At 44.8% G+C, this 3,186-nt stretch overlaps 1 protein-coding gene across 1 annotated transcript; it reads left to right on the plus strand.

Annotated features, from left to right (window-relative positions):
* The first annotated feature begins 1,310 nt into the window (after positions 1–1,310).
* Positions 1,311–2,600, plus strand: LOC147673357 (actin-like protein 9). Its single transcript, XM_086945494.1, has one exon. It carries the CDS (start codon positions 1,311–1,313, stop codon positions 2,598–2,600), a length of 1,290 nt encoding a protein of 429 aa, XP_086801620.1.
* Positions 2,601–3,186: the final 586 nt, after the last annotated feature.

Here is a 3,186-nt window from a genome sequence, read left to right on the forward strand (position 1 = left end):
CCCGTTCTGACCCTGGGCTGATTCCAAGCAGGGACACACTCTAGAACCTGGCCATAGTCAATGGACACTGGGCTTATATCAACAGGTCTATCAGAAGCTTTTGTAGGTTCTGGGTCCTTAATGGCATGCGAGGGACTTGCTGAGTAGTCTGGGGCATAAGGACCTCGTTCAAAAGGAAAACGAAAGTCCTTGCATTTATTTCATTGCAGCACTAGCATACGGCAGGAGGCATGACCTGTTTTATCATGAATACACCACAAAATCAAGGTAAGCATGCTGTTGTGATATATAAATACATTTAGCAGGGCCAGAGCAGGGGCTTGCAAAGTTCTAAGCCTGGGACAGTCAGCCCAGGATAACACAACTGAGGGAGAAGAGGTTACACTCCTACACCAACCTCCCCAATAAATATACAAATTCACACAAGAAGAGTAGAGTACAGAGAAACAAACAGCTAGTATAATTAGTGGCACACGCTTTGTTTTTGAAAACTGCCCTGACCCACGAATTGTGGCATGCTTCATCATAGAGCTAACTAACAACATCCCTGCACAGACCAACACCTGGGGTGGAGCAAAAGCGAGGGGGAAGACAATGCAAACATAAAGTAACAGGGATCTGTAAAGAATAGTGGTGGAGAAATAGGAATTTAAAACTGGCTCAGGAATGTCCGCTTTTACTTTTATTCCGGGACTTCCTGGTCAGGATTAAAATGAATGTAGGATGGTGGTGTCAGGGAGTATTTGTGGCTCCACACCCCTCCTCTCTGCATGTTTGTCAACATGTTTCAGCCAATTTTTTCTAGCCCTGCAAGGGTCTTTCGGTTTTGCCAGGACCAACGATCCCTTTAATTCCTCTAATCTCCTACCCTCCTTTCATAGGTTGAAGATAGACCCAATCTGGCCTTGGGGTTGCAATACACACTCGGTAATACCTGTAGATCGAAATATAACAATCATAACCATTTGTACATGTAAGAGAACTGACTCTCTGTGTGTTAGAGAAAACCTGTGTGCACATGTGTAATGTAATTGTAATCTATTTGTGATGATGTAGCCTAATCTCTTCCTAACACACGCCTAACACACACACACCCACACACATTTATATCCCTTTTTCATGATGACCTTCCTTGCCTGGAGGACCTCATCACAATAGACAGCAGCTGAAAATTCCCAGCTCTGACATCACTGCTGCCTTTATGACACCACTGAGCTGGGGCAGCGCATGTCCCTAGACACCACTGCCCCATCTTCTTTGTCAACAGCAGACATCTTGTTTCTACTTCCAGCCTAACTATTTGAGGAAAGATGGCTTCTCCAAGTACAGCGCCACCATCTTCTCCTGACAAACTGCATCCATGCAGTGCTGAGAAAAATAATGTAATGGTTAAACGACCCGTGACAGAGAGCAGAGTACTAAGATCGAAGGACAGCAATCCCGCTGATGGCCCTTTAAAACATAGCCATGAGCTCTTCTTGCCAGTGAAGAAGTCAGAAGCCATTGTGATTGACTCCGGCAGCGGAAGTTGCAAAGCTGGCTTCGCTGGACAGGCCACGCCATTGTCGATTTTGAAGACCGTGGTTGGCTATCCTCTGGAGAAGTCTCTGGATTCTGGCGACATCCGGGAACCCCATTTTGTTGGACAGGTTGCCTTGGAGGAACCAGACCTAAGAACTGTTGAACCAATAAAGCACGGCATTATCACTGACTGGGATGCAATGGAAACTCTGTGGCGGCACATCTTGGACCACGAACTCAAGGCCTCCCCGGAAGAGCATGCTATCTTACTCACCGACCCACCCCTTAATCCCACAAACAACAGGGAGAAAATGGCAGAAGTCTTGTTTGAATCCATGAACTGTCCATGCGTGTGTGTGGCCTATCAGTCGGTCTTGTCGGCATATTCTTACGGGAAGATCAGTGGCTTGGTGGTAGAGTGCGGGCATGGGATGACATACGCTGCCCCTGTTTTCCAGGGACACAATGTTCCGAACGCAACAGAGAGGATGGATGCCAGTGGGGCAGAACTCACTGAGTCCCTGGTGAAGATGCTTTCTAGGTTTCAACATATGTTTGAAGGGAACATGAAGGACCTCATGGACAACATCAAGCGGGAATGCTGCTATGTGGCCCTCGACTATGGAAAAGAAATGAATCGACCAGAAGACGACTATCTCCGCGACTTTCAGCTTCCTGATGGGAAAGTCATCACCATTGGGAAGGAGAGATTTCAATGCCCTGAAGCCCTCTTTAGCCCTGCGGAAGCGGATGATGTCAATCACTTGGGTATTCACAAGATGGCTCAAAATAGTCTGAATAGAGTCCCAGAAGAAAGCAAGAAGGCAATTTCTAATAACATTCTCCTTTGCGGAGGATCCACTCTCTTCGAAGGATTCTATGAACGGCTCTGTCGAGAGTTCCAACAATGGCAGCCACAACTAGTAGAGACCAACGTCATATCCCTCCCAGAAAGGAAGTACTCGGCATGGATTGGAGGCTCCATTCTAGCTTCACTGAAAGCCTTCCAGTCTTGTTGGGTCCCTTGTGAACAGTACAAAGAGTACGGGCCTTCCATTATACACCGTAAGTGCTACTAAGGAAAGTGGATAGTCCAAACTCCATGTCAGGAACAAGAATAAAAGACTGTTTATCCGAAATTGTCTCTGACCATTTTGTAATACTGTGTTGCAAAAAAGGCAAAGTTGTTAGCCATTTTCTCCACAAATATTAGGACTTTTATTTCAAACGGCACATTCTTTTCAGACCTAGCAGAAGTTAAGAAATGTAAAATTGGATTAAATTCGAAGTGTTGCATCAAGTTTTCTATGATGTGTGCCCTGATAGCAAACCCAGAACATTGATGGACAGAATATCGAAATATTATCTGGTAAGTTTAGATTTTCTGTACCTAGCTTGACATGTATGCATGTTACGCGATATATGTATACCTTCAAGGCATGTAGATATGGAGTTAGGAATAGTAAATCTATACTTTCCTCAATGCACTTGTCTGTTGATATGCTTCCTCTATGTTCTTGTACCAGGATATTCTTGAGGCCGACATTTATTAGTGAAAACACATTTCATTGATTGAAGAGCGTTTTGCAGATATTAATAATACAGAAATATTTTGCTCCACTGTGCACATGTGTGTAAAATCGTATTTTCAGCTGCCAGATTCAC

Source organism: Lissotriton vulgaris, chromosome 12 (assembly GCF_964263255.1).
Source record: "Lissotriton vulgaris chromosome 12, aLisVul1.2, whole genome shotgun sequence".
NCBI classification, from domain to species: Eukaryota; Metazoa; Chordata; class Amphibia; order Caudata; family Salamandridae; genus Lissotriton; species Lissotriton vulgaris.